The sequence below is a fragment of the Anabrus simplex genome, chromosome 2, assembly GCF_040414725.1.
Source record: "Anabrus simplex isolate iqAnaSimp1 chromosome 2, ASM4041472v1, whole genome shotgun sequence".
NCBI classification, from domain to species: domain Eukaryota; kingdom Metazoa; phylum Arthropoda; class Insecta; order Orthoptera; family Tettigoniidae; genus Anabrus; species Anabrus simplex.
Window position 1 is genome coordinate 1,193,223,504 of NC_090266.1, and position 21,807 is coordinate 1,193,245,310.

General features: G+C 38.3%; 1 protein-coding gene across 2 annotated transcripts in view; it reads left to right on the plus strand.

Moving 5' to 3' along the window:
* The window catches only part of LOC136863398 (metalloendopeptidase OMA1, mitochondrial), a 112,539-nt gene extending 104,270 nt beyond the window's left edge, over window positions 1-8,269 (plus strand). For both annotated transcript variants that reach the window (XM_067139809.2, XM_067139810.2), the window contains exon 8: window positions 1,838-8,269. In XM_067139809.2, the coding sequence (XP_066995910.2) occupies window positions 1,838-1,951 (114 nt within the window). In that variant the 3' untranslated portion in view covers window positions 1,952-8,269. The remainder of the gene's footprint in view (window positions 1-1,837) is intronic.
* Window positions 8,270-21,807: the final 13,538 nt, after the last annotated feature.

A 21,807-nucleotide genomic window follows, 5' to 3' on the forward strand; every position in this document is an offset into this window, starting at 1 on the left:
TATCAATTTTGTATTCTTAATTTTGTTTCTGAATTCTTTTCTGTCTCCTATCATTTGCCTGTTGATCCCCACCTGCCTTAAAGTCTTCCTCTATTTCATGATACCAATTTGTTTTCTTGCTTGAACTGTTTACTATATCAAATATTTTCTTTTTAAGTCTGTTGCTGTCCATTCTCTGTATGTGCCCATAAAAAGTTAGTCTGCGTTTCCTGATCATGTCTGTGAGTCTGTCAGTGTGCTGGTACAGCTCTTCAGTAGGTCGTTTCATCCATATGCCATCTCTGTGTATTTGTCCAAATATTTTTCTGAGAATTTTACGTTCTAATTTTTCTGTCTCTATGATGCCTGATGCTCTAATTGTGGTCGTTTCTGACGCTTACAATGCTTCTGGTAATACGACTGTTTTGTAGTGTCTAAATTTGGCCTATCTTGATATGCTTTCCTTATTATAATGTGACCATGTGAGTGTGTATGCTTTCTGGTGTTTTTCCATTCGTTCTATGTTAGACACCTTGTTTGATCCTCCTATTTGTATGTATTCCCCTAAATATTTAAATTTTCTACTCTTTTTACGGATCCATATACAATATGCATGGTGTGCACATTGTTGTTCTGTCGTTCCATGTATTGGGTCTTCTTGTAAGATATCTGTAGACCTGTTTTGGCAGCTATTTCATGCAAGCATTCCAGTGCTTCCTTTGCCTCCTGTGTATTATTGCTAAGTACGGCTATGTCATCTGCAAATCCCAGACATTTTATGATTGTTTTTGTTTCACGTGTTCTTCCCAGCTGTATTCCTTTAACTTGTTCCTCCCACTGCTTGATAATTTTGTCCAACACCATGTTGAAGATTTGTTTTATTATTTACATTGATTACTTTCATGAAAAATTATCTAAGTAACTAAAGGCTGCAGTAACAGACAGAAAGTAACTAAGGGTAGCAATAACAGATAGATAACATTATTTAGATAAATTTTTTCATGAAAATAATCAATGTGAATAATAAAACATAATTTAACATGCTTTTTTCGTTGAAAATTCAAGTGATCCATTAATTTTGCCGGTCAGTGTAGTTCTGTGGCCTCGTTTAGTTCTGTTTCTCTTATCTTTAAATAGTTATAATCTGAGTCTTCCGCTGCTCGTCTTATCCTCCGTAACAGAGTCCATTATTCTCGTAGGTAACCTCTTATCCTCCATTTGCCTCACATGACCCCACCACCAAAGCCGGTTTATGCATCATCTTAATCCATTGAGTTCATTCCTAACTTAGCCTTTATCTCCTCATTCTGAGCACTCTCCTGTCCCACCTGTTTGTACCAGCAATCGTTCTTGCTACTTTCATGTCTGTTACTTCTAGCTTATGAATAAGATATCCTCGGTGCACCCAGCTTTCACTCTCGTAAAGCAAAGTTGGTCTGAAAACAGACCAATCCAAGAGCTGACTTCCTTCGTACAGAATACTATTGATTGTTACTATGAGCTCACTGCATTAACCTTACTGCACCTTGATTCAGTCTCACTTACTATACTACCATCCTGGGCGAACATACCCTAAATGCTTGAAATGATCTACCTGTTCCAGGTTTGTATCCCCAATCTGACATTCATTTTTCTTGGATTTCTTACCTACTGACATCACTTTAGTCTTGGAAGGGCTTAATTTTAATATTGTACTCATTGCATCTATTTTCAAGTTCCAGACTGCAGGCTTTCAGCACAATCTACCATGAAAATAATAATAATAATAGAAGATGGTTTTTTAATTCTTCATTTCATCTAATGATTACATAGAAAGTAGCTGTTGTGAAAATTTTATGAACATTGTATTCTGTTACAGTGCCCTAGGCTTCCCTTGAAAGATCCCCGACAACAAATTATTTCAAATCCTCAGAGATCCTCCGATAGTGAACAAGTGAACAAGAATAAGATATTGATTACCCAAAGCCAGTGATAAATTTCTGCCAGTCATTGGGTAAAGAAGAGAGGAGTGTAATGAATGGCAAGCTATGGAAACGGAAATTTAAGTGCAAGCATAGTTCATTGTGTGGTACAACGTATAAAACTGGTATATTATCACCTAATGCAATGGGGCATGTTGTCTCATCCCACTCATTAAAGAAAAGTTTCGTGATAACCCGATTATATTTTTTTAAATATAGATGGTGTTTGGGAGATAAGTCCAAATAACTGTACAAAAGGTAGGGATGAATGTCAGCAGCTCGTAATTTTTTTTTTTTTTTAATTAGTCAGTTGTTTGTCCGAGAGAAGCTTGAAGTAGAGTGTGATGTTTGTGACGTAGGTTGTAGCTTCATTTGCCCCTTAGCTTATTTCAACCACCGTACCATGCTTCAAATCGTGTGCATCCATAAAGTGTAAGAAGCAATTCTAAGTACATCACACAGCACTGCAGCTTCAGGTAGCATGCATGTGTAAGTGGCATGAAAACTTTCTACGTACAAGAAGCAGACGTTTTCACACTGGAAAATACTGTAATACATGTCAGCAAAGCCCTGAGTCGTTCATCATTAAATACTACCGAAGTTCAAACTCAGATTTTCAATTTACTTTTTTTAACTAGGCCATTATTTTAAGGTGATACATGTTCAGGGCCCTACTAATAACTTGCATATAAAATATTTGTACTTGACTCCTAAGCACCCTATAGTGTAAGCCGTTTCTTTTCAGTAACAACCTAGGTAGCCTATAACTGTGAGGTTCTTCAGTCCACCAAAGCTAATTCAGGATCAGTAAAATTAGAAATTAATCCTAAATTAGTTTCATCAGACTGAAGAACCTCACGGTTATTGATTACCCGAAAAAGTAACAACTACTTGTAGACGAGTAAACTTCTCTTGCCTGGTTAAGGCTTTAAAAACTGTTAAGTTTGGGGACATTTTCAATGGCTCAAACAATATATCTTCTGCAGAACCATGACAATAGCTAAAATATTTCATATTTTTAATTCTGCTGACAAATACTAAAATACGTACAGTTTTGTGAATTAATTAAAGATGTTAAAATGTGTAGTTATAAATTGTATACAATGAATTCAAAACCACTATTGTATTCATCCATCTGCATACTGTATTTTCAATGGATACCAAAGCTGTACATTCACAATTGTTAACAGTAAAACTTAATTCTCGAACCTGATGTGGAATCAGAAAGACCAGCTGAAGTCCAAATGTAATTTTTTTTTAAGCATCCTGGTTTTTTTTTTTTTTTTTTTTTTTTTTTTCTTCCTGGCTGCAATGAACTTGTGCTATCATTGTATTGATGTGTTAGGTTCTTTCAAAGTGAGTTTGATTCTGCAGCCAAAACATGAGATTTCCACTTTTGAAAAAACCAGTGGACTCCAGCTTGTAATAGAAATAAGTACCAGATTAATTCTGATGAGTAATATTGTTTATTGCCGATAGACTATAAATTGCATCCTGATAAGCCCTATATGTTCTACACGGATGGAAGCAAATGAAAGAACACCCAGCAGATGTTCAAATATCTGTCTCAGTGTCAGTACATCAGAAGAAAGCGATGGTATGTGCTAAAAAGTAAACAGTAGTCGCCCTTCATGTGAAGATCCCATTTACCTTGATCTCTCTGCTCCATCTTCTGAATTTCTTTATGGAGACTTTCCCTGTGCTTATCACTCACTACTCCTAAGTTCTGGAAGGAGAATCTAGGTGGGAATGAAGAAAGTGAATTTTTGAAGACATTCTACATTCTAGCTGTAAGTTATTATCAAGGGTTCTTATACTGTCTGTAATTCTCTGCTTTATTGTGTCCCAAAATTCAATTCGCTGTTCATGAAAGGCCTTCCACACTTCCTATCAAAGTTATTATCCTGTAAAAATCCCTAAATTTGGAAACAAATGAATATTCCCCCTTTCACTTTGCATCACTAAGTTTAAGAAACTGGCTTCTGAGTTATGCAAAAACTTCTCCATTCTTATCCTTGGCCTTAACAAAGTTATTTATCAAGCCCAATTTTATATGCAAAGGAGGTAGCAGTACTTCCGTCGAATTTACTTGTGGAACATACTGTACTTAACATTGTGTTGTCCTGCTATACACATTTCTGTGAGAGGCTACTCTTTCACAGTATGATCCAGTATTTCTACTATCCCACAAGCAATGAAATCTAAAGGACTTAATATATCCCCATTGCTGTCGTAGTAAAATGTCAATGGCCATTAACCAGCGAAGGGTTGCATCACGGTCTTTAAGACATTTTTTAATTCTTTCAGAATAGTTTCACAGTCTAAAACTTCCTCCTTTCCTGTACCTTTCAATGGACTCGTCCACTACACATGCTTACATTCGCTGTTCCCCCTTCCATCAGTTAGTAGAAAGATTTGTCTGTAAGCCTGGTCGTTTACACTGTGCGCGACTCCTAGCGTTGCCTTATTACCCGATCCTTTACACCGTACTTGACTTCTGATGTTCGCTCTCTGTGGTCTTTGTTGTCAGTATAGAAGTGTTTTGTGAGCTTCATGGTAATATTTTTCTTCAATAATATAACTAGTTTTACTACAAAAACTATTATTTCGTTTCACCGATATATTTTTCTTTAATAATGCAATGTGTTTTGCAAGAAAAACTGTTTTGTTTCGTGGACATGTTTTTACTTGAAATTACAATGCATTTTCCTACAAAAACTATTATTTCGTTTCATAGACATGTTCTGTGCTGCAAAACCTGTTCGGATTGGACAACGTGTATTGGGTGTTCTTCAGTACTTTTCCATTAGTGTACTTATGTACTATACTTCTTACCTTGAACCTGTTCGTTTCGTATTCTTTTTAGTCTTTTATTTCTTATCTTTCTATGACTTCATTTCACTGAAAGTATTATCTCGCCATTTTAATGTGGAATTTAAGGTGAAAAATTATCCTGCTTATCTCTCATCATTTTTCTTCGTTTGTCAGTATAAATATGACAGGGTACACTCTGTGGCATCATGCATGCCTGCTCTCAGCCCAAGGTTGAACTCTCTCCCATAATCTTCCCCTTATCTTAGAAACAGCAGCTCTCTCCTGTTGTTTGGTGAAAGGCAGGTAGGTAATTCTGGGTCCTAGAGTGTTCCCTGGCCTATTGAGCTATATGGAACGTGACAATGTTGAACTGGCTGGAATTTCTCTAAGTCAGTGTATGGTACGTGAGAAGCATAGGGTATAAGATCAAGTCCATTGTATTACAATACGGTAATTTGCTTTCCATTGTGACTGTTTATATGTGAGTTACAGAGAAGCATTCAAGTTTTGCAGCAAGTTTTAAAATTTGAGTCATTCAATTTGGGGAAAAATGCAGTAATCGTGCTGCGGGCCAAGAATTTATTGAATGTTGCTCTTGAAAATGCCAACTAATGGGAAAAAGCTTTCTGGGGGCTGAAAAGTGGAAAGTTTCCTGAGGTCAAAAATGAACTGCTTCAGTATGCGACTTGTTTACGTGATGATAGATATGATGTTTTACTCAAAATGCTATAACTTAAAACACATGAAATAGCCGCAGAGCCATATGGAACTGAAGGTGAGCCATGGTTGTTAGCCCGTTTCATGAAGACAAAGGGACTCTCTCTTCAGCGTCCCTGTACAGTGGAACCTCGATTATCCGTTCCCGGAAAATACGTTTTCCCGGAATATGCGTTCAAATTACGTGGTCCCGCGAGCATCGTAATTAAATCACGTTGTAAAAGTCCCGCATTATCCGTTCCTCGAAGAAACGCTTTGCCGGATCAACCATCCAGAAATTCCAGTCCCATCAATGCTAAATCCTCGATCAATCGTTTTTTAATAAACTGTATCTCACGAAAGGACGGCTATGGCATATTTATGGATCTTGGCGTTAACGCCCCGTCACTGCGATAATTAAAGCAAGTGCTGTACCGGTACCGGTACTAGAAAAGCGATCGGCGGTGAACTTGCATAAGAGACCATCTTAGCATTGCATTCGGGTGGTATTGTTTAGAGAATCTCGGAAAATCATAAAGCAGAGGGTGCCCACAACAATTGCAAGGAGACACGGCGTATTTCGACAGCTCTGCTTGAAGACGGAACAAGTTTCGTCATATGTTCACACTTATAAAACGTCCATATTATGTCCGAAGAGGTTTTCGGCACTTTGCTCAGGGCACTGCAGAGTAACTGGGCTTTCACGCAGGAATCGAAACTGCTCCTTCTTAACACAAATTCAGTACCTTTTGATATTATCGTACATGATATGTTAGCGAGACCAAAACAGATGTTGCACCCTACGTAATAATAATTAAAAAAAAGCCATGGGAGGTCTTGGGATTGCCTATTACTGTTTAGGTCCTGATGTAAGACTGGGAATGTTACGTTTTCGAGTTAAAATACCAAAAACTGCAGTCGTTTTATTTGCGCACGTTACATTTTAAAAGGTTGGTATCATTTCAAACTCGTACTGACATATGCAGCGAGCGCGCTTTCCAGATGACCTCAAGGTCACGAATAACCGTAATTTCTGAAGTTTTTACATTTCTTTTATCTTTCCAATTTGATTGGATTTGTGACGCGCAGAATTGAATATAATGCATTCGAGAACTTTTAAGAATCGATACTTACCTTCGAAACCATGTTTTCGAGTTCAACATAACCTTTAAAAGTCGATGTAGGCCTAATTTGCGCGGTACTAGATTTCCAGAAACTGACTACGAACAGTATACCGGAGACCAAATTACAATGAAAGATTAAGAAATGAACGGATTTCGCCATCATTTTGGGTGCTTTTGTATCTAATGTGGTTTATTTTATTAGATGAGAGAATTAAAAACTACTTGTGGTCGATTGTCGTTTGGCTTGGCGTTATTAGATTTTTCGAAGTTTGGCTAGCCTAATCAAAGTTTCTGAACTGAAAGAAGTTTTCACGGGAAACTGACAAAGATTCCCCTGTAAAATTGAATATAAAGTACCGAGATTTTGAACTCGCGTACCGGTAATTAATGCGGTTTCGCGGTCTAACATGCCCGCCTCTCATCCAGAGGACCCGGGTTCGATTGCGACCAGGACAGGCAATTTTACCTGGATATAAGTCTGGTTCCAGGTCCATTCAGCCTACGTGAATACCTTTAATTGTGGAGCTATCTAATGGTGAGATGGCGACCCCGATCTAGAGAGCCAGGAATATTTGCCGAGAGGATTCGTCGCACTGACCATGCGCACCTCGTAATCTGCAGGCCTTCGGGCTGAGCAGTGGTCGCTTGGCAGGCAAAGTCCCACTGGGGCTGTAGTTTGGTTTGGTTTAGTAGTTTTTGTAAGATTATAATTATACATATTTAATTTTTGTGATGTTTAGCCAAATTGTTGATGGTTTTCATTCATTCCCGAATTTTCCGTTTTCCCGTGTTGTACGTTTTATTTTCATAGTCCCTCGAAAAACGGAGAATCGAGGTTTCACTGTATCAGATAATGCCGTAAATAAACAATACACTTATTACATGATGAGTGCTGGTAGTAAGCTTCATATTTTCCTTCTTTTTCTGTGCAGTGAAATGGAAGTGAAAATGGTAAGGGAGCATATTGGGCTATAAATGGAATTGTACAAACTTAAATTCTTTTGTTAATATTGATTAACATTTTATGGAACATAATAAAATTCAATCTATCATACAAAATCATCAGGGTTTAATGCTTTTAAATTGTAGTTTCATTCTAAAGAAGTTTGATTTCCTAATTCCCTGCATATATCTTCCACCTTGATTTTTTACTCAAATTTGTGGAGGAAGGGTGTGAGGTATACACGAGAAATATGGTATTTCCACGAAGCTCAGAATCACCTTCTTGGTAGTCACAAATGTTTTCTGGAACTTTGGAGCAAGATAAAGTATGATTCAAGCTAAGCAGAAAGGTGACATGCTTTCAGTCAATGAGAACTTAACTTACTACACATGTCAGTAATGCTTGCTGCCACTGTGGAACAGACCTTTCTTCTACCAAGCAGGGAAGCGATAAGATAATCTTCTCCTCTTTGTTAAAATAACATTATTGGGTATATCCCACAACAGTGAACTTGTGAATGAACTAGATGGTGCTAGCTGTGATATGTAGCAAATATAAACTCATTTTGATGTAAGAATGGAACTCTTCGAGCAGAAGTGTTGTATATATTGTCAGTTACATATTGCTTGTTTTCTTTTCATGATATTTAACTGAAACTATATTTTGATGTTGGGAGAGTTGCAATTCTGTTCTAAAAGTATCTTTGTAAAGTGTTGATTATACAGATATAAATTTAAATAAAATCATTTTTGAACAGATATATCTTGTTATTACTAAAATCCTTCCTTGTGTGTTATTTGAATAGCCCCAGTAAATGGCTACATCTCTGTTGAAATCACCCAGTAGTGTGAGTACCTTAGTATAAGACAGCAGTAGTCAATGAACAAAACAGTGAATACAATCCACCTAACAGTCAAATTATTACGAGTAGTTTTCCTTCTCCAAGCCATAGTTCGACTGAGTTGAAGTATTCTGTGGAAGTTAGGGATGCAAGTGTGAAATGGGAGAAATTTACTTGTATGGAAAAAGTTAGATCAAGTCCATTCTTCAAGGGCTAAGTCAACGCTGACCATCTTTGTTCTGTTAATGAGCTTGAACATTTATTGTAAAGAGGAAATGTAAATCCCATCAGTATTAGTGAGTGGATGCAAGGAGATACACTTGTTGATTCAGTTGAAAGCCTAAGGAAAAAAACAAAGAGTTATATAATCTATTTATTTATTTAAAGTAATGTGGAGAACTTTAAGATAATAACTTTACAGGACATACATTAAAGTGGATCCCTTGACTTTTCTAAAAGGATAAACATTGGGCAAAAGCACCATATTGAAGAGACATAGTTTCCAGAACATTTCAACAAATGTAATAATTAAACTGTTCGTTTTTCCAAAATGTTAAATATCAAGTAATAAAGGTAGTCTGAGGTTACAAAAATGGACCTCCCATCTCTTCACCCCAAGATATAGCCATTCCTTTTGGAAATAAATTTGAAAATAACATCTCCCTTCCACCTCATACAGAAGAGATGGATCAGAGAGATAAATTTGAAAATAACTTTTCCCTTCCACCTCACAGAAGAGATGTCTCCCAAACTGCATAGCTCTAGATTTTAGCAAGGTTTTTGACCATGCGCTACATCAGCAGTTTTTTGTTAAAACTTGGCAAGCTTGATATTCAGAGTAATCTGCAAGCATGGTTCAAATCATTCTTGGTAGGCTGAAAGCAGTATGCCATGTTCAGTGAAGTTAAAATAAATCACCGACCTCAGTGGTAAACTTGAAGTACCATAGGGATTGATTATTGAGTATTTATTGTACGTGTATTCACGGTGACCTACTGAAGTGTGAGATTTCCACTCTGACACCATATATTATTTACAGGACTATCAGAAATCACAATGATGCCAAAGAATTAAAGCAATGCCTGGGCAGTATATCTATATGGTGTCAAGTAAATAGAATGCCCTTAAATGTAATTAGGCCTAAGTGTTAATATATATAAGTAGAGCCAGAAAGCCTGCCTCTTATAGTCTCACTGGAATGCTATATTCTTTCAAAATACACATTTCTTCATTGAAAATATTAGGAATTACCATCTCTAACAATCAGAAGTGGAACATACAACATTTGTGGAAAATAAGTTACAAGGCTTTTAGGATCCTTGTGTTCATTCGCCAGAGTGGTGTCCTTGAAGCAGCATAAGTTTCAATGACAATTAGATCTTTTTGTGTACTGGAATTTTAATTTTAATTTGACTAGCTGATGAAGGGAATGTATTAAGATTCTCGAAACATGTACTAGACTTATGTAAATAAATATAAATAATTAATATTTAGTATTGACTAGGCGGACCATCCACCTACATATTTGTTGTGATCAAGTCAATACGGATCAAATACCGGCCACTATGGTCAAGATTATTAATAGGTTTCAATGGTAAGGCCAGTACTAGTGTACAGTCTGTCTGCCTGCCACCCCATCGCTAATGATAATATGAACAAGCTGGAAAGAATTCAAGGTCCTTGGCCAGCATATTTGAACTATCCCCCTTTCACTGCCTCCAATTATCTTATAGCTTCGTATACTAGAGGCTAGGTGACCCAGTCTCCTCCTGTTGCAAGAACAACAGCGTATCTTTCAGAATTTTACTGTCAGTCTGCTCAGCTTTGGAACAGCTTTCCAGCTGAAAATAATTATCTCTGCCTGAGTTCTGCCACAAAGTTAGGACTATGAGATGACAAAACTGAGAGAGTGAAAATAGAATATGGTATATGCTGTATGAGAGATAGAGAGCATGTAAAAGAAAGAGAGAATGTTTGAGTGAGATCAATTTATTATACTTACTGTAAATATTAATAACCTTGTGAATGATGTATAAATAATACCTAACTTAATCACTCTTAGTATATAGTTTATTCACCAAGATGGAGTTGCAAATGTGTCAGTGGGCCCTTTCTTGATCTTCCATCCTTGAATTATATCAATATTTCAGAAAATAAATGATGATAATAACTAGAGCCCAGATTTGCATGCATAGTCAATCTGCACAAAATATATAAAGTATATGAGAAAACAAATTATTAAAATTGAAATAAGCTATTAGGAAATCTTACCTTACTTGCAGCTGTTACAATGTCAGATAAGGAAAAGTTGTCTTGAGATTTTCTTACGTGAAGTGAAGAAAGTTTTATAAATTACAATGATAATGTTCTTCCTACATCACATGATGTCACTGTTGCATGTGAAATATACCACAGTTCATCATCAAACAGCTTTTTGTTTTGCATCCAGTATTTTGATTCAGTAGACTTAAGTTTATCGAATGCAATTTTAGCAATGCCAATAGTTTCTGAAGACAAACAGATCTGAAATTCGAGATGTCAGAGAAAGTAAGTACCATTCTGCAATGAATTATTTTGTGCCTGTTATAACTTGTGGTAATTTAGAAAAACAATTATGGATATAAGGTAAAATGGAGCAAGTGGGACCCAAAGTTTGACTAGCTCAACTTCTAACATTTATACTGAGGGAAAGAATCTAGGTATCTCATTCTATTTATGGCAGATGTTAGGTTGGGGATTCCTAAGTAAAATACTTTATTGATACTCAAGTAATTTTATTGACTTATTAATTACGGGTTAATATTAACTTCCATATGAGTCCTCCAGTTGCAAAAGCCGCTATGTCCATTTTTTCTCAAAACAAATTATCACCACCATTGTACGCAGCTCATCAAAATGCACATTCCAGTAATGTAATACATGAGCAAAGTCCATTTAATCCATACGTTTAAAGGTGACAAATAACTGGAACTGCTGCAGAAGTCGTTATGTCCCATCAAAAAATGCAAAAATCAGAGGAAGACTGCTGCAGAAGTCATTTTGTCCCTCTTTCGAAAGGATTTTGTTTTAATTTGTTCTGTTTAATACATTATTGCCGCAGCAAGAATATTTTTTTGCTAGTGGCTTTACGTCGCACCGACGCAGATAGGTCTTATGGTGACGATGGGTTAGGAAAGGCCTAGGAGTTTTAAGGAAGTGGTCGTGGACTTAATTAAGGTACAGCCCCTGCATTTGCCTGGTGTGAAACCTCGGAAAACCACCTTTAGGCAGCAAGAACATAACTCGACAGTATCTTCCCAGTGAGTTAAGTATTAAAGCTCTACGGCTACAGTATCAAGAGTCACACCAGAACAAAAAAAAATAAAAAATCATAATTGGAATGCTTGGCAAGTTCTTGGCTGAAGATGCTCCTCCTACAATAAAAAAGATAACTCTGCTGTTTCCTGTGGTAGGGCATTCATTTATCCCTCCTGATAGGGTTTTTGGACGAATTAAGGCCGATGTTAAGAAGCATACAACACTTCTTACGGGTTAAGAGTATGGTAACATCTTTGAATCTCATGCAACTGAGATTCGGTTGAGAAACAGCTGTTCTGTGATGGACTCTAAAGAGACAGTGTCTCACACACTGAAGGAAGCAGGTAACTGGCATTTCAAACTTCAACCTTGTAAGAAGATCATACTTACACAAACAAAATCAAGCGACTGTGTGATAAGAGGTGAAGTAAACTATAACAGCGATTGTCATGAAGCGAAAAGCATATTGAAGCATGGAAAATGCTTTTCTGCTATTGCACCAGTACCAGTGGAGGAAGGGGTTCCTCGTAAGAAATAAAAGCTCAACGACCTAAACACATTGCTGACCAAACATTACGGGAAAGAGTGGATAAGGAGCGATGACCTCGTGTTCTTCAAGACACTATTTGACCAGCAGCAAACATTAAACAGTGAAATGGCAGACTATGACACTGATGTGGCAATTTTGTTGAGGACAATAACGGATTGTTAATATAACTGTACAAAATGTTAAAGAACTTATGAAATGTTTTGAATGAATGATGATTTCTTGATGTAATCATAAAATCAAAGAGTGGGGATTAGATATCAAAAGAGGTTACATCCTAACCTTAAAATTATTTCCATTCATGCTATTTTCATAGTGTAGTACTTTCAAACGTAGCTACTGAAACATGTTCACCATTAGGCCTAATCTGCACACGCTATTCCATATCCTGCTGCAAAAACATTTATCTCCACAAAACTGCTGCAAAACTTGTTATGTCCAAATGTTTTATTGCAAATAACATGGGTTTCATAAGTTATAATTTGTGGAGATTTTGCGGTATGACAAAGATGAACGTTTACAAAATTTCATCCTCACCTTTGTTGCACAAAAAATGACAGTTTTTTGTGCTTCCTGAAAAAAAATTTTGTCTGCACATAGCAGGTTTTGCAACTGGACTACTCATATGATGACTACCTACTTAATGGATCTACATATGGGGTAAGTGTATACTTGGTCTAAAATAGCTGCACTTTTGATGGGATGAGTCTGCAAATGTATAGAGAATTGTTTTCTGCTTTAGACATCATTTAGTTCTTTTTTTTTTTTTATTATGTCATTTCAAACCAAGTTATAAAATAAAATCAGTGAAATACATAGTCCCCTGGTCTATTTTCCTTGAATAAGTCCTGATGTGAATTATCTGAAAATAATGTAAATAAATCATAAGAAAAGAATTGGAGTAAGTGTAAACTACACTATACTCTTCCTCTGACACCTATGATTCACACTTATCCCAACTGGTAAATGCCTGGGATAAGAGTGCACTAGAGTAAACATTCCAAATGGACATTATAAAATATTATCTATCACCATAGCGTAATGGTTAGCAGTATTAGCAGCCATCCTGGGAAGCTTGGGTTCGATTCCTAGTACAGCCAAACTTTAAGAATGCCAGGAGGTCTGCTGTGTGGTTAAAATGGTACATGCAGCTCACCTTCATTGGGTATGCCTGTTAAGTGCTGCACCATCTCAAGACAAGGACACAGTTATTCAAAATAATATAACAGCATTAAAGAACATTTAAAACTGAATTGATTACATAAAAAAGCCTAATAATTACTTCTAATACTAAAAATCAAAGATTTGAACACAATGTTTTCAAGCAAGGCCGGCCCCGTGGTGTAGGGGTAGCGTGCCTGCCTCTTACCCAGATACCGGGTTCGATTCCCAGCCACGTCAGGGATTTTTACCTGGACCTGAGGGCTGGTTTGAGGTCCACTCAGCCTACGGGATTAGAATTGAGGAGCTATCTGATGGTGAGATAGAGTTCCCGGTCTAGAAAGCCAAGAATAACGGTCAAAAGGATTTGTCGTGCTGACCATACAACACCTCACAATATGCAGGCCTTCGGGCTGAGCAACGATCGCTTGGTAGGCCAAGGCCCTTCAAGGGCTGTAGTGCCATGGGGGGGGGGGGGTCTTCAAACAAGACTGGGAGCCATTCTCACACATATTGTTTGATATCTATTGAATGTCTTTAATTTCCACTACCAGTTAGGTGAACATTTTTGATGCTGCAACAAATGTGATTGTAGTAAAAGAATAACATTGGTTCAACGCATCACATTGTGAAGAGACATAGTTACCCGAACACTTCAACAAATGTAATAATTAAACTGTTCTGGTTCAGTTTCTCCAAAATTTTAGATATCAAGTACTGTAATATAGGTAGTATGTGCTTACAAAAATGATATCCTGAGTCTGGTAATGGGTGTAACATGTTATAGGAGATTACATTGAAGACCTATAGAGACATGGTGGTTCTATTACAATAAATGGTTTTTACATATATATATGTGCATGTGTTCTCACTACCTTTTTCCAGCTCCTGTAATTAGTACCAAATAAGCAAAACACACCCTACACCACATTAAAAAGAGCTTTCATGAACCATGAATTTAGCTCCCTAGCCCTGATGCAGTCCCTTGTTTGCCCAGGGCTGACCTTTACTGCTCTCTCTTGCTGTGGGTGTGGCAATGTAAGCATGCACCCGCTGGGTTGCTGACATTGCTTTCTTTTTTGCCTGACATTACAAATCATTTGAGTGATCTAAATGTTTCATCAGGCATACGTGGGCAGAACTAGACAAATGTGTCAGATTATATAGACCAAGGTGTTTAGAAAAAAATTCTGAGGTTGTGTGCGGTGCAGGGAAAACTGAATCTGCTGACATCACGTAGACCTTGACTGACAATTCCAATATGGTTCATGGTTGTAGCTCAAATGGTTATTCAATAAAAGATTACACAATAAACCTACAATATGAAATGACATATAATAGGATTTGAGGGATGTTCCACCATTCAACACACTGTAAAGTATTTGAAATTTATTAAGCGAAGACTGGTTTCGACTCCCTTGGAGTCATCATCAGTTCTTGCAGAATAATTAAATCAAAGGGAATCTGATAACAATCATCATCAGGATTGCCTAAATACATCTCAATAGGTTGACATAAAACATAATGACAAAATTATATACACAATGGCAACTGCCTAAACACATATCAATAGGTTGACATAAAACATGACAAATTATATACACAATGACATGATGGCCTATGATGAATACTGTACACATGTATGGAACCCTTCTCATTTGACCTCTATCCATAGATTAGATTCAGTTCAACATAAATTTCTTCGTTTATATTCCATTTAGAGCAGGATTCCCGTATGAAAATGTTGATTATACAGCCCTACAACAGTCTTTAAATCTGCATAGTCTGTCACAACACCGTGAATTTCAGGATACACTTTTCATTTTTAGATTGCTTCACTCCTTGGTGAATTGCCCACAACACCATTAAAAAAATGATTGTGATGAAATGACATTGCAATAAAACAGTTATGGCGACTGTCAAAATATTTATGAGCCATCAAATGTTGATTATTTTCACTTTTCATTCTTAGAGTCTAGAAAAGTGGAAATCTTGTTTTTGGTATGTGAAGTATCTTATGTTACTGTTTTTATATCTGTAGCCCAGAGCCAACCAAACATAAGCATCAAACAATTAACTTTGCAGGAGAGTGAGAAAACAACATTTCGCTGACATTTCCAGCAATATCTCTAAAATGTAAGGTTGGATTTTTATAAAACTGTTGATGAAGATGCTTTATGATGTTGTTTATCATTATAGCTTTGTATAATAATAATACTTTATTAACGGTAATTTTACACACAATAGAGGAAAATAAACAAAACAAAACACACTAAAAAGAAAGGTCAGTGGAGTATAAGACGATAAGGATGTACAAATATATACCAGGTTATAGTACAAGTAAGCGCAGGAAAGTAATAGTCACTTCTGGAGATTGCATAAGTGATTTCTGAATTTTGACAATGAGCACTTAAATATATCAATATCCACTTTGTTTAGAAATCTTGACATTCGTTCTATTGGCCCACTGAATGCATAATTAGTTCTATGCCAATTTGTAGACAACGTATTCTTAAACCTCGTGTGTCTGTCTGCTACATGTAAGTTTATTTTTCAAGGAGTTGTGGGCAATTCACCAAGGAGCGAAGCAATCTTAAAATGAAAAGTGTATCCATAAATTCACGGCGTTGTGACAGACTATGCAGATTAGACTGTTGTAGGGCTGTATAATCAACATTTTCATACAGGAATCCTTCTCTAAATGAATATAAATGAAGAAATTTATGTTGTACTGAATCTAATCTATGGATAGAGGTCAAATGAGAACGGTTTCATACGGGCATACAGTATTACAATATAGGGCGTGCCATAGAAACACACAGCAATCGATAGGTAGCTAAGTTTGAAAATTCTTTGGAATATCTGGTAATGCAACCCAGTGTTTGTAATGATTTCTTACAAATATTTTCAATATGTTTGTTACCGTGTTTTTGCGGTAGGTAGAGGTGAAAGAAGGTGCGGGCTTGAACGGGTCTCAAACTACGGAATCAAAGTTAATTTAAAATTTAACAAGGTTATATTTTCTTTTCAAAATTAAGAAATAACAAGTACGGCAGGTACAGAGTAGCAAGGCAACAAAAGGTGCAATTACAGTATTTACAGTATTTGGGCTTCGAGCCCCGAATTCACACTTCTAGGGCAATTAGCCCAACTTTACTCCAAAATAAGTTTTACCAGAGGGGCAGAAAACCCCATTCATATTCAAGAGCACTTGCTCCAAATTACACAGAAAAGCCTCCTCGAGGCATACAACACTTAATTTTCAAGAAAGAGCCACACGCTCTCAAACTTTAAGCCTCTCAAAGGCCACACCAAACTCCACCTTCAAGTTGTCCTCTCAGGACATAGACACAGGGGTAACATACCCAACCTACTGAGGTCTATTAAATGAAAAAGTGTAATTACATGACCTCTAAAATAACAATTTGAGAGGAGGTGATCTGCACTCCTAATCTATTTGTTTCAAAACCTAATTTGGCTCTAGGCCACTGATGCAAGGGCTAATCCCATACTACGGAGGTGACTTTAGAAAAGAACAATTTACATTACATTAAGGAAGAATCGGTTGTGAGAAATAAGTTCACCTCAAAGCAATATGAGTGGGAGCTCGAGAGGGTTAAGCACTCTCTATCCCAATATGTAGCTTTAAAAGAGAATAGACGCTAAGAGTAGTTACATTTTAGGAAAAGGTTACATGGTGGAAACTCTTCGGACCCGCCCCGAGAGTTAAACTGCTGAGCTAGCAAGAAAAGAAGATATTAAAAGGCCATTACCTGGTTATTGAGCAGCTGCCCGAAGAAAGAGGCGCTTCCCGCCCCCTGCTATGTACTTTACACACTAAAAGTTGGAACAGAAGTGGCACCGAGACCTTAAAATCAGCAGTTTATATACTCTCGCGGAAAGTTCGAGGCGTTTCAGGGAAGAAAACACCCGCCCACAATCACTTTATTGGTTAGGGATAAGCAGCATATTCAAGTTGGGGGAAGATACATCAGATTGGTCAGAAATTAATTAAAGAAATTCGGGATTGGCTAAATACCAAACAAGGGGAAAGAGAGGGGTATACAGCCAACTTAAACAATAACAGACAGAAATTTAACAAGAAACAAACTTTTGAAATAAAAATTTCTCCAAAAAGCAGTTCTTTCACATGGCACTAGGGTGCACCATAGTAGTTTTTCAGTAGTGTCCTCTAGAAGAGAAAGTTCACACTTCTTACTACCGGTAAAACAAAAATACATCAAAAGTGACACAGTTCAAAAACTCCAAAATTTCCAAGTAGTGACATCTTCTGAGAAACTTGAAAATTAATACCGTCGATAAAGTTCGGACTTCCTCCAGCAGAGGAGTTTCAACTGGCGCAAATTTTAACTTAGCGGCGTGGAGGTGTACCGCCCGGTACAGACCTCCCCCCCCAAAAGTTCCTCCAGGGGTGACACATGAAATTTGTTTGAAAACCAGGTCCAAGTTTTGATGTTGATATGGAGATTAATTGCAGAAGTATTTATAAAATTTTCTTAATTTGGTTTGATTCAGTTTCAAAATTTTGTAGTTACTGGTGAAGTAAAGTCTTTATGTTTGTAGAAGTTGAATTCAGAAGGAAAACTTTAGTTTTTAAAGTTGAGGAAAATTTTCTAAGTCCACCAAATATTGCAGTAGAATATCCAAGAAAAGGTAGTAAAGTTGAACTGGAATGTCCATATAGCTGGATATGTACTTCAAACGTTGATGATTTTAACGGCCAGACCAGCCGCCACTGCTTGCATTCAGAGGAGGCCGCCCGGGCCCCTCAAGTACCCTGAGATACCGCTCGCCCGCACTATGAGGGGAGCAGAGGTGAACCACGCCGCGCCCGCGGTGAACATATACAGGCTGCGGGCCAGTAGCAGGTCGTGCGCCGCACATCAGCCTTGGCCGGGAGGAGAGCTCCGGCTCGCCGTGCACATGTCGTCCTCGCTGTGGTCGAGGGGGCCCTTCCTCTATCCCAGACGCGGCGCAGTGCCGCGCGGCTGCGGGGGCACTGAAACATTAAAGTTAGGCGGCAGAATTTTTGTTGGACCAGAATAATAGTAGGGTACATTCATTGTGGAGAGGTTGAGGGGCCAGCAGCGTGCAGCAATTCATTTCAGATGCGAGCCTCTGTGTGTAGTGGAGCAGGAGACGGGAGCGTGGTAATGGCCGTGGTAAGGACAGAATGGCAGTTTAACTAATCGGGGGAGGTTTACAAAAAATGCTTACATATAAAACAAAATATTATAGAAGGGGCAGAATGCCTTAAAAGTGAAAACTCAAAAAAATATAACCTTCATAATCTTTTCAAATTATATAAAGCAAGTTGACACAAAATTTACACTGGTTTCACCTGCGACAGGTGAACACTAAATATCCTCTCGGTGGCTGGGTTGCTTAATAACAACGTAACCGGTGTAAGGAAAACGAGAATTATGCACGGCCCATGAAATCTGGGGGCAAGCTTGCCCGCGGGAACAAAATTCTTGACCATCACTTGGTCGCCTACCTTCAAATTGATGGGTCTCCGTCCACGATCATATCTTTCCCTAACCTTTTCATGAGATACTTTAAGATTGGCTTTAGCCTTCTTCCAAAGATCTTTGATATTATCCGGATCTATTGTCTCAGGTAGAATGTCACTCAGAGACCAGAGGTTAGAGAGCGGCGTATTGGGAACGAACTTGAACATCAAAGAAGCTGGAGTAAACTTGTGAGATTCATGAACCGCCGAATTCAAAGCAAAAGCTAACCAATGCAGGGACGTGTCCCACCTAGAATGATCTTCATGATGATAGGCAATAAGCGCGGACCTGAGATTACTATTAACCCGTTCAGCCAGAGATGGTTGAGGGTAATAAGCCGAAGTCGTCACATGAGAGATGGACAAGTCAAAACAGAATTTACGAAAAAGGTTTGATGTAAACGCCTTAGCATTATCAGACACAATGAATTGGCACGCACCAAAAGAAGAAAAAATAGAATTTAAGCAAGTAATGGTGGACTGAGCGGTAGCCAGCTTAGTCGGAAATAACCAGGAAAATCTTGTAAAACCATCTACGCATACAAAGATGAACTTGTTGGCATTTCCCTTTGACTGGGGGAAGGGTCCTACATAATCAATATACAGGCGTTCCATGGGGCACGACGCTTGATGCGAAGACAAAAGGCCTACCTTGGTGGACATAGTTGTTTTACTAAGCAAACAAGATTTACAAGCTTTTACTAGTTCACGGATTTCACCGTCCATACCCTTCTAGATGAACATTTCACGAATCTTCTCACGAGTTTTAAAGATGCCTAGATGCCCTCCTAATGGGGTTTCATGATAATACTTGAAGATCATAGGTACAAGAACCGCTGGAACGACAACCTTCATCATCTTATCATGCCTGGATGGGCAACATAAAACACCATTCCTCAGAACATAAGGGACGACATGATCCCCAGAAGAAAGGGTTTCCATTATCGGAGCCAGCGTCGGATCTTCACGTTGGTATTTCTCGATATCCCTAAAGAGCATGGGAGCATCAGTTAAGATGGCATTAATATCAGATAGTATGGACTCGGGAGGTGATGAACTGTCGACCGGTTCATGGGTCTCGATGTCGTTGGAAAACATACGGCTGAGTCCATCAGCAACAACATTTTCGGTACCTCGGATATGCCTGACATCGAATTGGAAGGCAGAAATACGGATAGCCCAACGGGCTGTACGACCAGTACGACGCGGCCTACCTAAGACCCAGCTTAAGGCTTGATTATCTGTCTCCAGGTCGAATTTGACATGTTCCAGATAGAGACGGAACATTTCTAAGGCAAATAAGACTGCCAAACCTTCGAGCTCATAGATGGAATACTTGGCTTCTTGAGCCGACAAGGTCCTAGATGCATAGGCGATGGGTCGCCTCCCTAGTTCAGTCTCTTGAAGAAGGACTGCAGCTACTGCTGACGACGACGCGTCGGTTTGGACGATGAATTTCTTTGAGAAATCAGGCATAGCAAGGACAGGGGCATTACAGAGAGCTAATTTAAGATCTTCAAAGCGGCTTGTTGAGAAGGTCCCCACTCGAATTTGATGCCTTTCCTACGAAGAAGGTTCAAGGGCGCCGCTCTATTAGCGAAGTTAGGAATGAACTTCCTGAAGAAATTCACCATACCAATGAACCTGGCGATACCTTTAATGTCCTTGGGAGGTTTAAAATCACGGATGGCCTGTGTTCTAGAATGATCGACGGCAACACCATCAGGTGACACAATATGCCCTAGGAATGACATAGAGGGCTTAGCAAAGGCAACCTTGGACAACTTGACAGTTAACCCAGCCTTACGAAGGCGATTGAGAACTTCTCGCAGATGATCTAGATGTTCTTCAAAGGTCTCCGAAAATACGACATCATCCAAGTAGTGATACAAGTACTCAAATTTGATGTCGGAGAAGACCCTATCTAGCAGCCTAGTGAGTACAGCTGCTCCCGTGGGGAGTCCGAAAGGCACGCGGTTGTATTCGTATAAATTCCAGTCCGTGGCAAACGCTGTAAGATGTTTAGACTCTTCCGCTAGGGGAATTTGATTATAGGCCTGATTCAAGTCCAAGATAGTAAAGAACTTGGCCTTACGAAACCATGAAAAACAAGAATGAATGTCAGGAAGGGGCACAGATTGTAACACCACCTTCCGATTGAGAGCCCTATAATCAATGACAGGCCTGAAGCCACCTTGGGGTTTCGGGACTAGAAAAATAGGCGAAGAATACGCCGACTTAGAGGGTCTAATAATACCATCCTTCAACATCTGATCGATGATTTCTTTCAGAGCCTTCATTTTTGGTGGAGATAGCCTATAAGGTGGAAAACGGACAGGAATCGAATCCGTGACCTCAATTTTGTATTCAATAAGGTCAGTAACACCAAGAGTATCAGAGAACACCTCTGGAAATGACTGACACAACTTACGAATACTATCAGCCTGCTCCTCAGGTAGATGTCTAAGGTCTAACAACATCTCATCCTGGGTAGGCGAAATAGATGAACATGATACAGAATTACACTTTAACAAGGGAATTTTACAATTGGACGCAAATTTGAATGTGCACGACTTACTCTGAAGATCGAGCACAAGACCAGTGTGAGAAATGAAGTCCGCTCCCAGTATGATGGGGCAAGACAAGTGCTTAGCCACAAACAGTTTGGTTTTCCATGTAAATTTAAAAATACGAATTTTGACCTGTACAGAACCTAGAATTTCTAATGGAGATGAATTAGCCGAAACATATTGAACAGTAGATGAGCCATAGTCAGGTAATTTACAAACAGACTTCAATTTTGAATACCATTGGTCCGAAATAATTGAACAAACACTGCCTGAATCTAATAGAGCGGTTATAGGCTCGTTATTTAACTCAATCTTAAGAAAAGGAACAGGTGCGGGGGTAT